The following is a 21019-nucleotide window of genomic DNA, read 5'->3' on the forward strand; positions in this document are numbered from 1 at the left end:
GGCTCCACTCACATGTACTGATGGAGGGTCCAGGCACAGTGCTGCTGCTTGAAAACTGGTGCCTCAACTAATGTACTTTTTTACTCCATGTATGCACAGTTAATGAAGCCAGTGTAACTGGCTAAGCAGCTGTTTTCAGTTTTTACTTTCTGTACACTTGGACAACTACTATGATGTATCTGACTTTACAGTAATTTAACTGCAGTTTTTGAGCCACGAGATTATTTATAAGGCAAGAGGGGCTGTTGAGACTCAGGTATTTGGTTCATGATACTTTGGACTGATAAAAATGGTGAAAAGAAAACTATGGCAGACCTGTGAGGAGCTTGTTATGGAAGCTCACAACCCAGTCAGGGTAGCTGGAACTCTCAATGCTGCTGATGCTCTGCCTGCATAGGGACCAGTTTGATATTCAGCAGTCTGAAGATGCCTTTTATGAATTAGGCTCTTAGAGGTAAAAATAAAAAGCTTTTCTGGAAACATTAAGATGAGAGTAAAAGTTTGATATACATGTAATATTCCAGCATACCTAGTCCCTTTTGAGGTCAGATGTGACTACTGCTAAAATAGATATAATCTGTTGCTAGTTCACACCCTTAAAATCTGAACAGATGCTGCAGGAACAGCTGTTCTGCTTTGTTTCAAGTAAAATGTTCTTAGCTGTCCTGGGGTTCTGGCATAGAGTACACAACATCCTTTTGAAGCCAGCTCCTTAATTGCAGCCATCAGACAAGGTTTGCAGGATTAACATCTGGCTGAGGTCCACTTGGTTCATCTTGTTCTATTACGCAATACTGTATTTCTGGTCTCCAAAATGATGTTTAGAGTAATGCTGTTATGCTTACAGGGCAAGGACAACCTGATTAACAATACTCCACTTGGATATTTGTGTGGAAAGACAACTGTTTGGTTTTTTTTTTTCTCTGAGTTTAATGCAAGTATTGGGTGGGTTGTGTGGATTACTGAGCTCTTGCCTCCACCTGCTGGGTAAACATTTCCTAGCAAACCTCCTGTCACAAAACATCTGCTCTCTATTACTGGTTAGCCAGCAGGAAGTCTTTTCAGGTCTTGTCTCCCTACCTAATATCTGCTGCTGCTTTAAGTGCTAATTAGCTGAAGAATTAGGGGAAAGCAACATCTAGTGAGCAGAAGACAGGAGAGGGAAGGCCTTGTGCCCTGGTTATAGAAGTAGGAGGGAAGGAGGTACAAAGCACCTCCGTGTAAATGGTTAAAGCCTTAGCCTTCCTAGGCTTGGTCTGGTAGATTAAAATAGCTGGCTTCAGCCTTCTGGGCTACATGGAAGTGGATTACCCTGGTAGATGTGACTAGTTAGTTTACAATTCCATTTTTTGATATTGGTTTGTCCAGCCTTTATCCCCCAAATAACTTTAGGAAGTGAAGGAAAAAAACGGTGGTGAGCAAGGGATCTCAAATAGGAAAGCATTTCCAGAGCAAGAGCAATACTAGGATTTGCCAGAAGAATGAGACTCTTAGTTTAATGAATTAACAGAATCTGGGGAATGTGTTCCCTGAGGCTAAACAGGGACAGGTCTCCTTATTCCTTAATCTCTGCCTGCACAGGCTTGATTCTGCTTCTTGATCTTGTGGAATGCATCATCTCCATAGCTACAGGCTGTGGGGAGAGACCTCAGCTTTAAAACCTGGGCAGTCCTCAAAATATGGGAAGCTGCCTGTGTGGTGGGGTTTTTTTTCGGTTTTTTTCAATGCTTACAAGCTCTTCATATTGGGAATACTGCTGTACACCACAGGAACTGCAGGGAAATGTAGTAGCTTTAACATCAAACATCCTGTAATAACTTAGTAGGTTTGGAAAATGTTTTGTGAGGAAAGAAATGTGCATTGTCCTGTCTTCCTTCATTCCCCTTCCCTGGCATAAATGTGGTAAATATAGTCTGGCTAAACAAAAAGATTTTGGAAGATTTGGTGGTTTGTTTGTTTGTTTGTTTTAAAGAAATTCCATGCTCAGGCATTGCTAACTACAAGAGAACAGCTTGCTTTTGCTCTGGTAGGGGATTTGCTGGTTATGGCTTGGGAGGTCATGCTAAATCTGCTGCAGTTCTTATAGTATGTTAATGTTTAAGTGGTAAAGTGCTTCAGTAGCTGAAACTGCTCCCAGCATTCTTCCAGTCACTGGGTAAATGATAGTGTGTTTCCTCAGTAACAGCAAACCCTGCAAAGACTAAAGCTCTAACCTGCCCATGACCCTGCATAGCAAAGGAGTGCTGGTATCTGGCAGAGCTCACAGAACTCTGGATGGCTTTAATTCTGTTTGAACAACAGATAAGCTGTGAAGTGCTATTCTGCTTTGAGAAAAGGTAAAGACAATTCAGATGATACTTGCAGCTGCAACTAGTATTTATTCTTACAGTTCCTGCCAATGAAGCTGTGTCTGTACATATTGGAAACATCTGCACAAATTATTTCCTCTGCAGAGCTATATGCACAACAGGCAACACTGTTCAGCAATGGGGTTTGGCCCTTTCCTTGGTAGTGCCATTATGTAAATTACATTCAACTTCTGCAAGGGGATACTTTGTCAGTGTTTTGGATCTTGATTGATGGCTCTTAAATGCTCTTATCAAAACTTCTAATTTTGTTGTGCAAGATGAGACTGCAGATCTGTTTTCTGATACTAACAAAGTTCATCAAAGTGGAAGTCATTTCCTGGAAAAGGTTAAGCTGTGGCAGGGAAGGCCTTGAGGTTTGTTTACATAGCCTCCAAGCTGCCATGAGATGTTAACAGTGTATTAATCTAATCTTTCAAGATCTCCATTAACAGCTTTGTTTGTTCTGCACTGTGTTTCTTTTCTAGGGCACAGGAAACCTTCATGCAGTGGGATCATTGTAGAAGATTTTATAACTTCCTCATGGCAGACAATATGAAAAAGATCATCCTTTCTCACAGGTACTGCAGTGCATCATTTACACTGATGGTATTGATTGGGTCAATTGCTATACTGGATTTGTTTTCCTGGTCCTTTAAAACAGGACTCCTGAAAGTTCTTTGGTTGGTCTTTAGATGAACCAACAGAGAAGGGGAGCCTGTGTCAACCTCATTAGTGTACTGTAAAATATACAAGTAAGCTTTGGTCTTCTTGTTGGAAGAAAGGCTTTGTTGTCCTTCTGTCTTCTCTGAAAGATTGCTCAATGAATAAACAAGACATGCACAGGAAAACATTGCAATTAGACTTCAAAGTCGAGTATTCTGCATCTGTTTCACTTCTAGCCAAAGAATTCCCTATTCAAGGAGCCTCTTGTTCTGCCACCTACCTGAGGTAGGACTAATCTTCAAGATCTACTGTATGGAGCTGCTGCTTATCAAATAAGCAAATAGTCAAACCTGTAGCTCTGGCTTCTAGCTGTTCCTCTAGAAAGAGCCTGTAGCCAGCAAAATACTTAATGTTGCTGTTCCTGGAGTGCAAGTGCTGCTGTTGCGATCCGTGTCTCTCACATAACAAAGGAATGTGTGTACTAAACAGATGACATACTCAATGTTGTTGTTTTCCCTCACTAGAAGTTCTCTGGGTGGTACTTTCTAGGTCAAGAAAGTACCTCATCCATGCCTGACTGGAGAGAAAAGGAGAGGAATATCTAAGATCCACTGAATTAAGAGCATGTGTCACTTCAAACTTTTGGTTCTTTGTTTACACTCTTGTGCAGTATGAAACACTTGTAGAAGTTAGGGCAGCTGATGTAGGATGATCCACATAATTCATTCCAGATTTACAAATATTTAGACAACTTGACCAAATTTAACATCTGAAGTTAGGTAAGCTCCCATTAAAAGGTACTTAAATTTGTAACCCAGAAAAAGCCAGTGCTGGCTTGAAGGCAAGTATGTTAAGTAAACTTTTTCCATAATCACTTGTGCTCTTAGGCAGCTCCCCCAAATCAAACCTAGCTCTACCCTGCAGCTGCCTCTGAAAGGGAATAAAAATCCCTTTCCAACTTGTGTCTTTTTTTTCTGTTTGTTCGGGGAGAAGTTTGTTCTGGTAAAGAAACATTGTCTCTCGGGGGCAATAATCAGTTATGACAAGTGTCCATAGTAAATAGCTTTCTGCTAAGGTAATGCCCCAAGTAATTTCTGTTGTGTGAGCTAGGCTGATGTCTGTGCTGGGGGGCTTTAGGACCAGATGGTGGAGGAGATGCTGTGCCCAGGACTGCTCTCACCCAAACCGTGCACAGGATTGGTCTGAAGCCAAAGAACCCTCCCTCTAATATGCAGCCTCTATTCCAAATACCCTTAGTGCTCTCTGTTCTGGGAAGATTGTTTTTAGGGGCCCCATCATGCAGTTTTTCAGTATATCAGGACAACATTTTTCTCTGAGGAAGCTGCTAGGGTTTCTGTTATGTCATGCTGCAGTGGGAAGTGGACAAATATGCTGTTCTGGTTCCCAAGAAAGCCTCATGTATATGTAGCCCACTTCTAGTCTTGTCAGATTTGGCAGACTCACTCGTCCTTGAAACAGGTCCTGCTGCCCTTTTGTTGTCTGGATGTAATTCTTGATGTTACTCTTTCAGGCAAGTTCTTTTTGGAGATAACATGAAGAAGCCACAAAGCCTGTCAGATGCTGATCTGAGCAAGCTCTATACAGCAACATCCCTGATGCAGATTGATGATAACGTGATGAGGTATGAGGGACAATTCTCTGCTCCTCTGTAGAATTCTGAAAGTACCTACTCTTCCCGATGTTGCTCTTGCATGCCCCTTGCTGTGCCTGTAGGAATCTGCTGATATACAGTGAACTCAACTTCAAATTCTTACTTACCTCCACACTGAAGAAAACTTAGCAGGAAAAACCTTACTATTGACAGACACAGCTTCTTTAAAATAATCCAGGAGGTGTTTATCAGTAACACCTGAACCTGCAGCCTTTAATAATGTAGGAATAACCTGCCCTGCTGGTGAACTCTAGCAAAAAAACCAACCAAACAAAAACAAACAAACAAAAACAACAACGGAAAAACCAAACAAAAAAACCCCAACAGTGGACTGTGAAAAGCATCTCAGAACAGCTCATGGATTTCCTTAGCTCTGTTTGAATCTTGTAAAGAACCTTCTCCCCAAAAAACACTGCTGCCTTCTCAATACCTATGAGGGTTGGTTGAAATAATACAACTTAGTTGTCACACTAACACCTATTTAAGTTCTCTGCTTTATTAAGCAGTAGCCTGTTGTTGCCTGTGTCCTTAACAACACTACAGCACCTTAAGTGGCAGTGTCCATACCACAGCATGTTCTGTGTCAGGCAATGCACCTTTCCAAAATGAAGCTGTAAACTTATATATAGCTCTCAGCTATAACACTTCTGGCAAACTTGGAATATTGTTGGCTGCTTATTAAAAAAAACAAAACAGACTATTCCCTGAGAGGGAAATCTCCCTACTTGTTTGACCCAACATACCAGCTATGTTGTCTCTTAGATAAAAACAAGGCACTTGAGTGTAGGTTTACTGAATTCTGAGGGGCTTATCAAGTATGTTTGAGCTTCATAAGCTGTGGTGAGGTTGTATTGGAAAAGGCTTTGAGGAAAAGATGAACAAGATCATAACTTTTTCTTTCTTCTACATGTACACTTAAGTGAAGTGGGATACTCTAAAAGAAATGCCCTGAAGCCTGCTAGTTTTCAACTTGCATTTTTAACTTACCCGTGCTCTCACAATGTTTGAGTAAGCACAGAAAGCATAAAGGCATGTAATGCCAGAGGTGGGTTTTGCAAAGACACTGGGTATTAAATTCTTTGAAAATTGAGGCATCATTCCTGTTTCTGCGTATATGTCCTCACTTGAAAGTAACAGTCACGTGGGTACTAGAAGCAGATGATTGCAGTGACAATCTGCTCTATTTCAGGAAGTTCCATGGCTACAGCTCACTGAAGGAATACTATGAAAAGGAAAGTTGCCTGCAGTACTTGCACACGGTAAGCTCTTGCAATAGACTGGTCTTGTATGTTCATTTTCCTACTGGAGAGAAAATACCCTGTGGCTTCTGTTGTTGATACCTGACATAGCTGTCTTAGTAGGATTTTCAGAAATAATCAGGCACAGTATATTGGAATGGGATTTCAGTTCTTGCTACCTCTAATACTGGGGGTAAATGCTCTGAGCTCTAACCAGGTTATAATTCTGGCAGGTAGTAGCACCCAAGTGATCTGGATAAAGCCGTGTGTTCAGCTGAGCTGCTCTGAGTGCATCATGACAAGGTGGGAAATGGGTGGTGGCATAGAGCCTGCAGTTTCCAGGAAGAAAGGTTTACTAGATGCTGTGGAAGAGACTTGGGACAATATCTGGCAAGCAGATGCTTAGTAGAGCAGAGTTTTGCAGAAGTGGAACTGGGATTAATTCTTCCTTTCTCTACTGAACCAAAGGATGGAGATGTTCCAAGGGAGTTTCCTGGACTTTAATCAAGGTATCCATAACAGAGCTGGCACTAGCTGCACTGATGTGCAAAGCAGAGGAAAAAAAGGGTGTAACTATTTGGATTCTGAGAATGGGGACTTGATCTGTGTTTGCTCTGATACACCCCGACCTCTTTCTTACAATTGAACTGGGGGAAACAATGAATTAACTCTGCAATAAGTGGTCTTAACTGAATTAAATGAAGATACTTTTACAGTTGGTAGATTGACATTCAAATATCAAACCCTTACTTTTGGTTTTTTCCTTTTATGCCAGATCTATGTTCCTCTTCTGTTGGTTAATGCTGCTGATGACCCTCTTGTCCATGAGAGTCTTCTATCAATTCCAAGAGCTCTTTCAGGTATGTTGAAGCAGTCTCCTCTAGCTGTGCATATTTGTGCACCTGCAGCTTGCTTGTCACATCATGATTCACCATCTCAAAGCATCTGGACTTCCTCCTTATGTCTGTAATGCTGTGGGAGATGTGCTAAGCCTCTTTAAATCACTAGTTGCTAGAACTAGCAAGGCTAACCTTGAGCAGAGAAGAACTTTAGTCCACTCTGCTGTTTTGGCTTGTGTTGATAGCCTGCAGGTGACATCCAGGTTATATTCTTGGATGGAAAAAATGATTCCTCATGTCTTCATTCCTCACTGGGATTTAATAGAAAGGTGGGTATTAGTGACAGTCTGGAAGAAGCACAGATAAACACCCCCCTTTGATGGAAGAGGGAGAGTATGTGAATGGCTGTGTCACTTGGCACTAGACTGAGATCTCTCCCTTGAAAGGAGTTGAGCTATCTTCAGACAAGGAAAAAGGAAAATTATCTGTATTAGCTCAGAAGGGGGAGCTGCTGCTGCTTCATCACACAAATAGTGGGTGGGCAGGGAAGGAAGCAGGCTCCATTCTTTTCCTGATTGAAGGCTGTGAGCAGAGAATCTATCCACAGGAGCAAGCACAAGGTTTTTTTCAGTATCCATGAAACAAGATGGCTGATACACTGTCAGAGCTTAGTGCAGCTTGACATGGTGCAACAGTCCTAGTTCCAGTGGATGTGAGTTAAAGATGTTCATTTGTTAAAGACTGTCCATTCTTAGAGCAATACAGCTATTGCTGTAAGGGCCTGGCCAGCAGCATTTCTTGGGCAGCCTTCTTGTGCTGTCAACTTAAGATGGTTTCATTCTCAGCTCAAAGATGTTAACCTTCTGGAACTTTGTCTCCTTTTGTTTTACAGAGAAAAAAGAAAATGTCATGCATGTGCTGCCCCTTCATGGAGGCCACCTGGGATTCTTTGAGGGGTCTGTACTGTTCCCAGAACCTCTTACCTGGATGGATAAGCTCGTGGTGCAGTATGCCAATGCCATCTGCCAGTGGGAGAAGACAAAGCCTCACTGCTCGGATGCAGAGCAGGCCATGTCTGCCCAGGAGTAATTGACCCAAAGACTCTGGATCACTTCAATATATCTCCCCCTTTGGGAACATCTTGTTCCCTCACCTGCTGCTTCAGGTTTCCATTCTCCTTGATATCCTATGGCTGGGGTTTGATCACAATGTTTTCTTCCGAAGTGGAGTTAAAGCAGAGGTTAACATCTGGTCAGAGCACTTTTGGGTGTATAGTCACTTGGGTTTGTAACTTACTCCTCTGCTTGAAGAATTAAGTTGCTGACTGTGGCTTGTTACAGGGCTACCGAGCTAAAGATTGCTTGCTTTAATATAACAGAAGTTTCAAATGTCGAAGTCTCTTCGCCTGCTGGTCAAAAACTTGATCTGCAGCATTTGTTTAAGTATAAATGACCAGGTAACTATGGCTCTGTCCCCTGTTCTGGTGCTGGAAAATACCTGTACCAAGCCACAAGCCAGTAAATGTTCAGTCTGTAAGCCACTACAATGTGGCTTGGAAAAACAGATGCTTGACTGCAAGTGGAGTTTCAGCTTTGCACCATCTCAAGGGAAACCTTGTAGTTCCTAGGAATGCACTTGCACAAGTGAATCACTTCAAGAATATTCAATTTTCTATGCTTCAGCTGTCTATGGTTTGGGGTGGCTTTATACTGGGACTCCAAGTAGAGAAGAGCTGCAGCCTGGTAATGCCAGTTACTGTTTCTATGTGTAGACATTTTCCTCACTTCAGGACCTGATTAGTCACCTTGTCACTTTTGCCTCTCTTTAAATGCAGTCATCTTTTCAGTACTGGATTCTTTGTTTGACCCAGGACTGGCTCTGGCTTCCAAATGGAAACCCAGGATCAAGAATCTGCAGGATTTTTCTGTGAGATCAATCTGTTTGAAAGAATATTTCATGGAGAGCTATGGACTCTTAGGGATTAATTGGCAGAGGGGTGGGGTGTATCTCTTTAGATTTATTCACCTTATGTCATGGCAAATAGTATCAAAATTCTTCCCCTTGGCTTTCAGAGCATCCAGTGGTTTTCAGACATGACTTACCTTACAGTTGATGGGGAGCAGGATGTGTCTAGCTCTGTGCAACTGAAATGACATCTCTGCATGGCTGACTAATTCCATAGCTGTATAATGCTGTAGGATTACTGGCTCCAGTAAGACACTGGGCTCTGTCTCACTTGAATTTCTTTTCCACACTCAGACATCCCCTTCTAGTTTTAATGTGCAAAGTGAGATGTGAAAGCTGGTTGCAGAAAAGATGCCTACTCACTTGTGCTTTTCCTTCAAGTGGTTGTTATGGTCTGTGCCAAGATGGTTATTAAAGACTTTAGTCTATCTCCTGGAAGGAAAGTTGTCTCAAGACAATCTGGAGACTGAAACTTTGTGGTAAAAAAAAAAAAATCTTCTTTTCTGTTTGTTCTGTCAATATTGTAGTTTCATTAATCCATCTTCAGGATTTCTTTATCACAGTGTCAGTGAAATTCTTTTTCTGTCACAGTTTCCACATCAGCACTTTATTGCTTCAGCCTTGGTCTGTGTTCCAGGCACTTTAATTTATAACTTAAGGGTGAAACAAGCAGCAGGACTTCAGTCTGGTAATACAGGGGAACAAGCCTTCTGGACTGCCCTGTCCCTGAACTTCAGTAGGGTGGAGAGGTGGGGTTTTGGTTTAATAAAGCAATAATTAACTATTGTAGCAAAGGTGCACTGTCATATCAGGAAATTTCTTTCATTTGCCTTAGGCCAGACCCCTTGGCCTGTTACAATGAACTGTGGATATCTGGACATTCTCCTTGTTAGTAAATCCAGGTTTCCTTTTTTTCTTCAAAATAAAATGAAACCAAGTAAAGCTACAGCAAGACTTGGCCATGCTTGTGGCTGTTCCTTAAGAACTATTTTAGGGCATCAGTTAGCAAGGATATTCTTAGCTGATGGATATCTTGTCTCTGTTATCCTCTTATTCATACTGCATCACTAAAATATGTCATAAGACATTTCAGTTTTTTGCTTAAGTAGTGTTCATGCAATATTCATTGGTTATGACTTAAATATCTTCTCGCTTCAGCAAAGTGGAGTGTAAACAACACTTGTACACATCAAATAGATACAGTATAAATTTAGGTGTCTCAGTCTCCTAAAATGAGGTGAGCAACTGGGCAGTTCTCAAAGCAGCAGGAGCTGTAACTTTGTCTAATGAAACAGATTTTTCTTTCAAGTTAGAGGGTCTTTCTGAGGAATACTTCTTCCTGCCCCACAATCCAAGCCTTCATAATTCAGAAGTACCAGTGCTGTGGACTTCTTGAAACTCTCAAGAAGTAATATGGGTCTCTGTCTTGCTCCTTTGCCTTTTTTTTGCACTTGCATCTAAAACTGTTCAAATGGCTTGTGACTTGACTGATTCTGGCCTCTTTGGGGAAGAAGAGCTTTTGTCATGGCTTGTTCATGCAAAGGTTTCTGGAGCCCGAAGTTCAGCTTATTAAGCCTGTGCGTGGAAGGAGTGGAAAAAAACCTATTCTCTCTATCTCAGCCAACTCGATGCTTCTTTCAAAGCAAGATTTGTGGTCATACATGCAGCAGTCAAATCTTGGGGAACTGGGAGAGGAGAAAATAAACCTGCAGTGCATATTATCTGAAGACCTTAAAATTGTCTATTAAATCTTGCTACCAACAATGACTGACAACTGATATCTGGTGCCAGTGCCCCTAGACACATGGGACTTTGTCCAGTCCTCCTCTGAAATACTCTTACTTCCCAAAATAAGGCAGTACTAGTCTTGTTATGTGGGCAGGTGGTCTTCATTTGCCCAGTGAACACAAACTTAAATGCAGTCTGAATTTTTCAGTCTTAAAGGTGAGGTTGTCCTTCATCTCTCATCAAGACACATGAAGTTGTTGTGGTGTGCACCTGTAGATCATGGCAGTATGGTCTGATAGAGCAGTTCAAGATCACAGCATGACAAATCTGACATGTGCTCTGCTTAGTTTCAAACTGGGATTAGAAAAAGCATTAGGAGAGTTCCTCCACAGGTAGTCTCATGGTATACACACCTTTCCCATCACTGGATGTAAGTAGCACTTGAACATAAACCCCAAGGACCTTCTCAATCAGTCAGCAGGTTGCAGAATTATTATTCTTTGATGGTTAGGCCGGTCTAACCATCACCTTTGCCATTTTTTTGGAGAGATCTGGAGAGTAAGCTCAAGCTTGCTCTTACTGAACCACCTTTTTAGTGGTACCTTAGTTAGCGGAGGTGTTTTCGGATGGGACTGGCAGTGCTGTAGTTGCACTGTAAAGGCAAACACTTGAACTTCCCTATGGTCTTTTCCCTGAGTGTTTCTCTGCAGTTCCTGTTTGTGAAGATACAGGTTACAAAGAGAGGGCATTTAGTAAAAATACTGGGAACTATTAACTCCAGTACTGAATTTAGCCAAGCTATCTGTGTGTCATCTGTCCTGGGTCTGCCACAAGTTCCTAGACCACAGCCCTTTGACACGTGGTGCCTTGCCCTTTTTCTCCTCCTCCCTTCACATCAACATATCTAGAGACTTCAGTAACAGCTCTGTCAGAGCTTTTGGGGCTTTGCTTTCTGGTAAATGAATTTTTAGACACTAGGTATCAAGGCACATCCTTAATGTACACTGTACAAGTGTGTGCTGACTTAAAGGACCTTTGTGGGCAGCCTACAATTAGCTACAGTCTATTTCAAGGCATAAAATAACAATGTATATAAGCAGTGGATCATTTGCAGCTCTCTGCTCCTCTAGCAGTTGGAACTGAGTCATAGAAGCAAGGTTTGCTTTGCTTGGTATGTGATTTGTTGTCTTACAATCCCAAAGTTCTTGTGTCTATTTAAACACTCCAGCAGCATAGCTGGAGGTAGATTAAGTGACTACATCTGAAAAGAAAGAGCAAAGAGTAACTTCTTCAGGCTTTAATTGCCAAACAGTTTAGTCACCTGGATTGCTTCCAACTTTTTCTGGAAATACTATGCTTGTCTGGAGCTTATTGAAACTCTTCAATTTTTTTTTTTTTTTTATTTTTTTTTTTTTTTTCTATGAGACCAGAGAAGGCTTGAGCCTTCTGCTGCATGTAGAAGTCATTTGTTGTAAAAAGCATCTTGTTTCTGGCTTGAGCCATACTCCTTGTGTCCTTATTCCTTAGGTGGGTCTGTTCATTGGGAAAGTCCTAGAGCCACAGTGACTCAAAACAGTGTCTCCTTCATGGCTTCTAGGTGAAAAGCAAAGAGCCCTTCTTGGTGTGAGAACTTTGAGTTTTCTCCAAGCTTAGACTTCCTCAGAGCATCACCAGCCCAAGATGGGGGAGCCCTGTAACTGTACCCTCTTCTCACTGGGAGTAGGTTTTACACAGGCCTGGACTTTGTCAGCTTTCCATGCTGTGGTGTGGAAGGGTTTTTAGGGTTCTTCTGAACATCTGTACAAGGCGGCACAAAGCCTTTTTGCTTTTGTCTGAATGACATTGCATTGTAGTCAAAGCTCTTTCATGACTAGAGATGAGACACAGAACTTTCTTCTAGGATCTCCACTATAGTTCTACAGGGATGCTGACCCTTCTCATGGCTCCTGCCAACTTGGGAAGTCTTTAAAATAAACAAAAAGCCAAACAAAACCCATTTGTATTCGATACAACCAAACCCTACTGCTTAGCCCAAGTCAACAGATTTCCAAAGAAGCATATTTTCTCATGTTATGTGACAGCTTGACCGTAATTCCTAGTGACAGATCACTAGATGTTCTTCTTTAGAAAGCATAACCTCTTTTCTCTGAAACTTCCAGGCCAAAGAGGTGTGTGAAGAGCTTGGGAAGAGGAGACCTGTGCTCTTGTTTTGCTTGTGCAGCTGTATTAGAAAAGGCAGAGTGACTTCTAATGTTCTTGGTGAGCAGTTGACTACAAAAACATTTTCAATTTGGCAAAATTATATTCTGCAACCATCTCTAAATGCTGCCCTGAAGAAACTTGTATATTGAGACACCCTCCCTGCTACCATGTTCTGAGTCAAATTCTCTGGAGCTGAGAGCTTCAGGGGAGATGATTTGCAACTAGCAATGCAATTTTTCTATATCTGCTGATGTTTACCTTTAAAATTATATATAAATATATATAAAACAATGTCTTTGATTTTTTTCATTAATTTTTGTTCTTGTGTGGTGTAAAATGGAAGTCACTGCAAAACAAAATGTAATTTTGTTATCTTTGATTTGGTGGGATTTCTTTATTTAAAAATAAAGGACTTATTGAAGTCAGTGCTACATCTAGTGACTGTGTGTGAAGTTATATATGTTGGCAGAGGCTCTCAGTCTTCCCTGAGGCCCAGTGTGGGGAGCTGGCTGGAGGGGTGACTTTATCTTCTCCCCCTTTCTCCCTTGCAGTACATAATGCAAGCACTAGTGCTGCTCGAGCCTTTCCCAGTTGCCTTTTGTCTTCTGGACAAGAAGGGGTCTTTGCCATTCTGGTGGAGAAGGGGCATGGCATCAGCTTAAACTGCATGCCTGCCCTGAAAATAGTGAAGAAGGGTTATTTTTGCCAGTGGAGAACATCTGTTATTTTACCCTGCCTGACAGGGAGTGGATTTCCTAACCTTTCAACTGCTGGCAGAAAAAACAACAGCAACTCCTGCCTGGACAGTGACACCTTTGAGCCCAGAGTATACAAAAGCACTACTCGCCTGACACTTAAGAGCTTGCTGATGTGTGGTTCATTATCTACAGACCAAGTAAGATAGAGGTGGAAGGTAACTTGGACTTGTGAGTCCTTAGGGCAGCAAGGTTGGGACAGGACTGTTGCTGCTCTTCCCCTGTAATGGGAATTACTTTGTGGGAATTGTTTTGGGCTTCATCTCTAGTTTACTGGCCATTAAGATCTAGCTGTTAGTTCTGCTTTAAACCTGCTTCCTGGCTTGGTCAGAGTCACTGCTCCCTGCTCTGTTTGCTGTGCTGTTCTGTCTCCCTGTCAAAGCAAGCTACTGGCTGACAGTCTGTCCCAGCAGTGGTGAGCAGCCACAGGGACCTCACAAAATCTGTCACTGTCCAAGTCCCCGAGGCAGCAGTGTGGTGCTTCTGTCTGTATGGTTTTGTTGGGTTGTTTGCTTTTTGTTTCCTTTTCCTGTTTTCACAAGATGCAATTGCTCTGACTCCCAGGCAAGCTGTGCTGTTGTGTTTGCACTGGCCTGATGGTTGCAGAGTTGTCACACGTGGTTTCCTTGGGATGGCTCCAGATGCAATAAGGAGTCAAATGAAGCCAAGAGGTGCCTTTTGCTCTCCCTCTGGCCTCTCGCACAAGGTTGGCACAGCCTCAGGCTGGGACTTGCCATGCATGGCCTCACCATGCTGCTGGGGCTGGAGCAAACAGATTTAACCCCAGTGGCCTCTGGCCAGACAGGCCCCATCCTCCCTGTGGCTTCAGAGCCCATGTCCTGTTTGGTTTGAGCCTGAGCCAGTGCCCTGATGAATGTGGCTCTTGTCAGTGCCCTCCACCTCGGCCAGCTTTGGGGGGGAGGGCTGTTCTGGCTGATGAAAGATGAAGATGGGAGGGGGGACAGAGCACACTGCAGGACCAGGCTGAGGGATGAGGTAACCCAGGGAAAGATGAGTAACTTGCTCCTCTCCCAAGCCCTACTGCTGACCCAGGGAGAAGATGGTCTAGAAACAGGTATCTGATCGGCTCCTTGGAGGAGGTGCCTGGTTCATGGACCAGAACAGACTGCCTTGCCTGGACAGCTACTTCTGCCTCCCTCCTCCCCACCCAGGTTCTACTGACTCCACATTAGCAAGGTCAAATTAGCATCAGGCACAGCTTGTTTACTGGGCCAGGACCCTCCTCTGCCCTCCACCCTGGCTTTTGGTTGAGCTTCCCTGACTAAGCTCCCTCTCACAATGCAGTGCTAGGACAAACAGCTTTTGAAGGATTTAGGAGGGTACATTCTGCTTGTCTTTCATTATTCTGTGCTTGAAATCCATCTCCTAGTCTCTGGCTGCTGCAGCCTCTGTTCCTCCTCTCTGCCTGCCTGGCTGAGTAGGAATTAGGCACAACCAGCTCTGCCTGGGCCCCTGATTGGGTTTTTCTTTGCATCTTTTGGGCTGTTTTCTCCTTCCTGGTTAGAGCAGGTGACTAAGAATTGGGGGTCCTTGCTCAGGCAGGGGTGGGACTTGATCTGGGATGCAGGGGGGATGGAGACAGACAGCTCCTTGGTCCTTGTGCCAAAGGGTAGTCAGTGATGAGGGACAGGGGTCTCCTACGAAACGCTGACGCTCCTGGCCTCCTTAAAACCACCAACACAGCCAGTGCCCAAAAAGCTGCATCCCTGTTCCTTACCACGAGGGACCCCAAAGCTCTGTTGTTAAACACTTTATTTCTCTCTCGCTGTAGCCCTTCCTCCCCAGAGCAGACACTCTCCTGTCCTCCCCCCACAGCTCCAGGGAATGCTGTGGGAGGGGGCTGGTGGCCTCCTTTCTCTGCTGGCTCCCAAGGGAAGGGTGCTCTGCCCAGGAGGGACAGAGCTGCCGGGCAGCCCCGCTGCCTGGAGTGGGGAGGGGAGGGACAGGCGTGGAGCAACACGCCCAGAGTGCCTCATCACGAGCAGTCACTCGACCAATGCTACAGAAGGGAGGTGGCTGGGGTTAGGGGGCCACCTCTGATGCTACTGTACAGGGCAGGGGGAGCAGGCCCCTGCTTTAGAGAGCTGTGTCTTCAGACTCGATGCGGGGCCCAAAGAGCTTCTCTGCAGTTGCTTTGCCGTCGTACTTGGGCAGGTTGCCACCAAAGTCTGCTGGCAAGATGTCAGCATCGATCTCCTGGTAGAAGGACTCCAGCTCCTCCCCGTGCACAAAGACCTGGAGGGAGATGGGAGTGACTCTCAGCAGAGGACTGGAGCCATTCTTCCCAACCACTCTGTTTCACCCAGGGATGTGCCTTTGCCTCCAGGCCCCTTTCCCACACTCACCCTCTCCAGCAGTTTGCTCTTCAGGAATGGTTTGACCACGTTGTAGGTGGTGGTGAAGTACCAAGGCTGGTGGATGAAGTGGACAGCCTTGAACCGTGCTGGGAAGGAGTCCTAGGATCCCAAACCGAGACAAGATGGTTACAGATGGTGCTGTCCACCCAGCTCTGTGCAGGCAGCAGTGGTCACCCCAGCATTGCCATAGCTCTCCTTGCCCAATCTCCCCTTCTCTGTTTGATGGCCCCTTTGTGTTCTGACCCAGAGGATCAGCCATCCCAGTCCCAGGAGCACCAGGAAGCTGAAGAGCCTCCTAGATAGTTCATTGCTCCCACTCCATGAGAAGGATCACATCTCTGCTGTCCTCCTTCCCTGGGGAGAGCTGAGTCTTTGGCCTCTGGTCCAAGGACAGAAATCCTGAAGTGTCTGTAAGTCTCCATCCAGCCTGGGTAGGGCTGGGCCGAGAGGTTGGTGAGGAAAGACCTCCAGACTTCCATAGGATGTTGTAAGTGATGGTACTGCTTCTGGTCAGACTTTTGAGAGGGCAGGGAGACGGGGTGGGAAAATTAGGATCCATTTTGCAAGGATTAAGCCAATTAGCTGGCAAGGCAAGGAGGGGGTGATGGGAAACAGCCTCTCCATGATGCCTTCTCATTGTGCCATTGTGGTGGCAATCCCAAACCCTGCTGCCTCCCTTCCCTGAGCTCTCTGCTCCACCAGGGCCCTCTCTGCCGCTGCTGGGCGCAGACTTGGCCACCTCACCTGTAGCATGTCCACCATCTTCTTGAGCTCAGAGGGTTTGATCCCTGATGCCTGCTGCATGGTGAAGCCCTTGAAGTTCTCAACAATGCAGAACCCATTGATCTGGGTCTCTTCATTTTCCAGCAGCTTCTCCAAGATAATACAATAGGCACGAAGGATCTAATGGAGAGGAGAGACAGGAGGGTCTTGTATGAGGTCTTGTCTCCAATAGGAACCTGCTGTAGGAATCAGGGGGTTCCCAGGAAGAGTCCCATGGAGTATTAGCCAGGGTCTGCTTGTCACAGCCAGCCCCAGGACTTCAGAGCAGGGAGGGCATTTCAGGGGATGCTCAGCCACCACCACATTCCCTTTCAAGTTAGGAGCAAGCTGTGAGTTACGTGCCTGGAGACCTCTTTGCCAAGAAGCCCTTTCTATGTCCCATGCCTCAGCTTCCTCCTCTGCCCTGTACATCCCTCCTTTCTGAAGGACCTTGTTTTAATGGCGTGGTGCCTTTCTTCACCCCATGTTACCTGGGCTGGGGGATGTACACCCCCAATTTGGTCCGCACCTTGCACTGCACTGGAGGGGAAGGAAGGGGAACACTTTCAGATGGGCCATGCTCTCACAGGCTTCCCCAAAGGATAAATTCAGAGGGCTACAGATTGGCTTCAACCTGGACATGTGTGTGGACTCATGCGTGTGTGTGTAAGGATGCTGTGCTCAGACCTGCCAGCGGGAACAGTCCGGGAGCAGGACCCCACCCTGCTCTGGGAGCAGTGTCTGAGGTGAACTGACCTCGTCGAAGGTGATCTCCTCGTAATCCCAGTTCTCAATGTTGAAAAGCATCACCACCCGCCCATGCTTGTCCCTGCTGGCCAGGATGCCGGGATACCCGGCCTCGATGGTGCTGCGCACGGCCTCGGGGCTCAGGTTCTCAAAGAGCTCAGGGTACTGCTGGCGGAAGTTCACGTAGCCTGGGGAGAGGCAGAAATTGAGAGGACAAGGGCTACTTGCCCAGCCTCGGCAGCTGGGGAAGCTGCCACAGATGGGATGGACTGGCAACAGTGAGATGTCAGTCCTGATCCCCAGAGCTGTGCCTGGGGTCCACATGGGTCAGAACTCCTCCAGCAAAGGGAGGGCAGCAGCAGACCAGCCCCAGCATGCCCAGTGTTATCCTCCCCTTGCTGGGAGCTTCCCATACCTGCCTTCTCTTCAACACCTCAACAAGCAGATAAAGTAATTTTTCCCCTCATTTCCCTTCTCTCCTTCCTCTCTGTTTGGGTGACATCCCCCAGCTCCCCTCCCTTGCTACCCTGCAGGCACAAAATAAGGAATAAGGAATTTCGTCCTGGGAAAATGCAGGCAAACAAAACAGCTCGTTTGTGAGCCAGCACTGATAATTACAACTCATTATCTCCCAAGCTGACACAAAGAAGAGCAGAGCTGGAGCCAGGCAGGTCCCAGCCGGCAGCCACCCTCCAGGCTGCCCTCCTGCTTCTCCTCCACCCCTATGGGTCACTCCATCCATCCCTGTGGAGGATGGGGTGCCCCAAGCCCTCCAGCCTGCCTCCAGCCCTTGAGGTGTCCCAGGGATGCTAAATCACCCAAGGAACTGTGCACAGAAGCATCGGGGGTTGAAGGACTGGCTCCTTACAGGGGTACAGAGGGGTGAGTATAGGGCATGTATAGGGCATAGGGATCTCAAGGGGATGCAGCCCAAACCATCTGGGTTTTCTGCACAAATGAAACATCCTGCTACCACCAAATGCATTTTTTTTCCATTTTGTTTGGTAAATTGGCAAGGAATGGCGTTGCACTGGTGTTGCAGGATACCTGACATCACCCTCACTTATTTCTTTCCCCATCCCAGCTCTTTCTGAGCCCCCCAGCCCTGTCTTTTTCTATTTATCCTCTCTCTTCATCCCCTTTCCATGCCAGGGTCCTGCTCTGCCAGCCCAGCCCAGGCCGGGAGCCTATGAGGCACCAGCACAGAGCTGGGGGGCTACTGGTGGACATGTACCCCACCCTCACCCAACATCACAGCCCTGGACCCCTCCCCACCTTTCAGCAGCTCATAGGCCCTGTGGACATCGAACTTGCGGGCGCGGATGAAGCGGAGCAGGAAGGAGTCGTCCTTCCCCTGCACCTTCTCAGCCACCGCCTTGCAAACGTCGTCGCCGCTCGCCTGCTCCTGCACCAGGTCCCGCAGCGCCTTCACCGCCACCCCCCTCTGCTCCTCCGTCTCGTTCAGCTCATCCTTCGCCTGGGGGGAGCAGAGAGGGCACCCAGCTCAGTGATGCCCCACACAGATTCTAAAACACCCTGGAGGTCATTTAGGCACCCAAAAACCAAGGGAGGACAGTCAAGCTCCTTGCAGCATCTCAGCACAGGGAGGGCAGGCTCACCCAAGTCCCCTACTTGGAGTCACTTTGGGGTTAGGTTAGTGCATCCCCCAATGTAAGAGCTGGTCAAGGGTCTCCTCTGGCCCCTGAGAAGGAGCAGAAGCCTTGGGCTGCAACTGCCCCCGCGCTCCCCACAGCCGCCCTCACCTTCTGCAGGGTGTGTGGGGGGATCTTCTCGCACTTCCCGAAGACGGGGCCATGGTCCTTGGTGGTGAGGCGCTCCAGCTTGGTGCGCAGGGCCTGCTCCTCCTCCGAGACGATCCGGAACGTGCCCGTCTGGGGGTGAGGAGAGCATGTGGGGTCTCCCCAGCCAGCCCCCGGCTCCCTGCCCCACTGCAAGTGTCCTGGGGCAGGGAGAGCCTCCATGCATGACCCAAGAAGATGAAATGAGATGGGGATGGACTGTGTGCTGCCCAGGCTCCCCAGTGCAGGCTGAGAGCAGCTGAGGGGGCAGGGGATGCACAGGGTGAATCCCATCCCAGCACTGCAAGGAGGGGATGCTGAGAGCCTAAAGGATGGGGCGGTGTGGGAGCAGTACTCACAACTGCAGACATGTTGTCCTCTGTCCTCTGTCAGCTGCAGGACACTGTGAGAGGGAAGGAGGAATCAGCAGTGCTGGTGATCCTAACGATCTCTGCAGCGCTCCTATGCCCCATCCCCTGCCTCTCTTGCTCAGACAGGGGTAGGAGATGGATGCCCAGAGGACACCTCCAACCCTCCTCAGCTCCATCACTTACTGTCTGTTTCTCTACCTGCCTGCAGAGACTGAGCAGCCTGGAGAAACACCACAGATGTTTGCAAAAGCAGCTTGAAAATATGTGTATTGATCATCTGATACCTTCATATGTTTTTCTCACTCTACCATTCCTCTGGAGGTTGGGGACATCTCATGGCGACCCCCAACAGCCTGAGCTCACACAGCAGTGTTCTGTCTCAGACCACCTTCACACAGGCAGAGGTGAGCACCCAACTTTGTTCAGGCAGCCAACTCATCCTTTTATTGCCTTTTGTTTCTACTACCAAAATAAATAATATCCCCAAAATAAATAATTATCCCGAAAGAGTTTCCCACACCCTCAAGTCCAACTGCTCCAGCCCAGAGCTCACCACCAGCTGCAAGGCTGGACCATGAGCCTCTCGGCATCTTGCCAATGCAGTCTTGGTGAAACACCTTGTTCCCATCCCTTGGGAGGAGAAGAACTGCCTTCATCCTATCTCCAGCATCTCCCCCACCCTGTGCCAGGCTGTAGGACCAGCTCTGAGCTCAGGCTGTGCGAGGGATGCTTGGCTCCAGCATTTGGCTCAACCATCTCCCAAGGGCATTCTCTTTCCTTCCCGCTCCTGGGGAAGGGACAGGCATTCCCTTTTTCCAGGCAGTAAAACCAATCCAAGCGCTGGAGGTACCAGGTTAAGTGAGGGCTGGATGACAGTCTTCAATGCAGTCCTTTCCAGTGGAAAGAGTTCTGGATACTCACCAGGGAGAGGAAAAGCTGAACTGTCCACAGAAGGTCAGTGCACGGGGCCGAGGTGGACGCAGGGATGGTGAGGCCAGAGTGGAGCAGTGAGAAAGCCGGGCGAAAGCTTTGTAGAGTCACCGGGTTGGGATTAGACCGTCACAAGGCATCAACTCACTGCAGCTTTGTAATTAAGTCAGCACAACCCAGGCAAAAAAAAACCATTAAAACATTACAAAAGGCAGCTGAGGAGAAGGAAGGAGGGAGCTCGGGCTCGGCCGGCCAGCGGGAGCGTGCGTGGAGAGGCGGGCTGGGATACCGGACCCGATTAACAAAGTATAAAAGCTCCTTGTTGTGTAACTTGCTCATTAGCGCGGGGCAGGGGCAGAGGCAGGTGGTGGGCAGCCTGCCATCCCAGCCTGCTACCCGGGGAAAGCAGGACAGGTCTCTTCCCCAGCTTCTGCCCCAAAAGCTCTGGAAAAGTCCTGCTGTGGATTTGGCCGTGTGGGCAGAGTCCAACTGCAGGGACAGGACTGTGACAGAGGATGCTCCTGGGACTGGTCTGTCCTGGGGCTCTCCAACTCCTCCCCAGTGAGGCCACCCAAACCAGCATCCATATGGGGCCCCTCTCAGCTTTTACAATAAAAAAAAC

At 46.7% G+C, this 21019-nt stretch overlaps 2 protein-coding genes across 4 annotated transcripts in view; one reads left to right on the forward strand and one right to left on the reverse strand.

Annotated features, from left to right (window-relative positions):
- ABHD2 (abhydrolase domain containing 2) overlaps window positions 1-13092 on the forward strand; it is a 38612-nt gene extending 25520 nt beyond the window's left edge. For both annotated transcript variants that reach the window (XM_027644423.1, XM_027644424.1), the window contains exons 7-11: window positions 2834-2926; window positions 4543-4653; window positions 5873-5942; window positions 6697-6781; window positions 7653-13092. In XM_027644423.1, the coding sequence (XP_027500224.1) occupies window positions 2834-2926; window positions 4543-4653; window positions 5873-5942; window positions 6697-6781; window positions 7653-7849 (556 nt within the window). In that variant the 3' untranslated portion in view covers window positions 7850-13092. The remainder of the gene's footprint in view (window positions 1-2833; window positions 2927-4542; window positions 4654-5872; window positions 5943-6696; window positions 6782-7652) is intronic.
- Window positions 13093-15332: 2240 nt separating this feature from the next.
- On the reverse strand, window positions 15333-20465 carry RLBP1 (retinaldehyde binding protein 1). 2 transcript variants are annotated; one of them, XM_027644595.1, is made up of 8 exons: window positions 20389-20465; window positions 19456-19499; window positions 19061-19189; window positions 18573-18774; window positions 17307-17485; window positions 16533-16691; window positions 15777-15887; window positions 15333-15666 (listed from the first exon to the last, which is right to left on the reverse strand). In XM_027644595.1, exons 2-8 carry the CDS (start codon window positions 19465-19467, stop codon window positions 15508-15510), a joined length of 951 nt encoding a protein of 316 aa, XP_027500396.1. In that variant the 5' UTR covers window positions 19468-19499; window positions 20389-20465; the 3' UTR covers window positions 15333-15507. The 2 variants fall into 2 exon arrangements, with proteins under 2 accessions (XP_027500396.1, XP_027500397.1); XM_027644596.1 differs by lacking the exon at window positions 20389-20465 and having other exon boundaries at window positions 19456-19514.
- Between the last annotated feature and the right edge of the window lie 554 nt (window positions 20466-21019).

The sequence above is a fragment of the Corapipo altera genome, unplaced genomic scaffold (genome assembly GCF_003945725.1).
Source record: "Corapipo altera isolate COAL_440 unplaced genomic scaffold, ASM394572v1 50, whole genome shotgun sequence".
Lineage (NCBI taxonomy): Eukaryota > Metazoa > Chordata > Aves > Passeriformes > Pipridae > Corapipo > Corapipo altera.

Coding starts and splice junctions, on each gene's coding strand:
- RLBP1 (XM_027644595.1), bottom strand. Junction 17,486..18,572: donor GGCCTATGAGCTGCTGAAAG/GTGGGGAGGGGT, acceptor GCCTCTCCCCAG/GCTACGTGAACTTCCGCCAG. Junction 15,888..16,532: donor AGATGGTGGACATGCTACAG/GTGAGGTGGCCA, acceptor TTGGGATCCTAG/GACTCCTTCCCAGCACGGTT.